The sequence below is a fragment of the Atta colombica genome, unplaced genomic scaffold (assembly GCF_001594045.1).
Source record: "Atta colombica isolate Treedump-2 unplaced genomic scaffold, Acol1.0 scaffold54, whole genome shotgun sequence".
NCBI classification, from domain to species: Eukaryota; Metazoa; Arthropoda; class Insecta; order Hymenoptera; family Formicidae; genus Atta; species Atta colombica.
This window is the reverse complement of record NW_017259544.1, coordinates 393,505-393,767: the sequence shown is the minus strand read 5'-3', so window position 1 is coordinate 393,767 and position 263 is coordinate 393,505. Positions and strand designations below refer to the sequence as shown.

The window sequence follows — 263 nt, the reverse complement described above, 5'->3', positions numbered from 1 at the left end:
ATATATATATATACCTATACGTCATATATATATGTATATATCTACAATATATTCTTATATAAACTCGCGCGTGTAGAAGCCTTGTGCATAACAGCGCAAGTAACACGTTAAATGCATTTCTGTTTCAGGAAGCGCATATATCATCAAATGGAGTGCGCCGCAATTGATGGTCGTAGCAGTGCAGTACATTCTCACGGGGCCCTACATGCCCCCTTATGTGCCGCAGACAGCGAATTAAAACGTCGCGGAAAAAGAACCATCGT

At 41.1% G+C, this 263-nt stretch overlaps 1 protein-coding gene across 1 annotated transcript in view; it reads left to right on the top strand.

The window, feature by feature from the left end:
- LOC108691864 (immunoglobulin superfamily member 10-like) overlaps positions 1-238 on the top strand; it is a 173,714-nt gene extending 173,476 nt beyond the window's left edge. The window contains exon 11 of the mRNA XM_018199799.1: positions 129-238. Within this exon, the coding sequence (XP_018055288.1) occupies positions 129-238 (110 nt within the window). The remainder of the gene's footprint in view (positions 1-128) is intronic.
- The last annotated feature ends 25 nt before the right edge of the window (positions 239-263 follow it).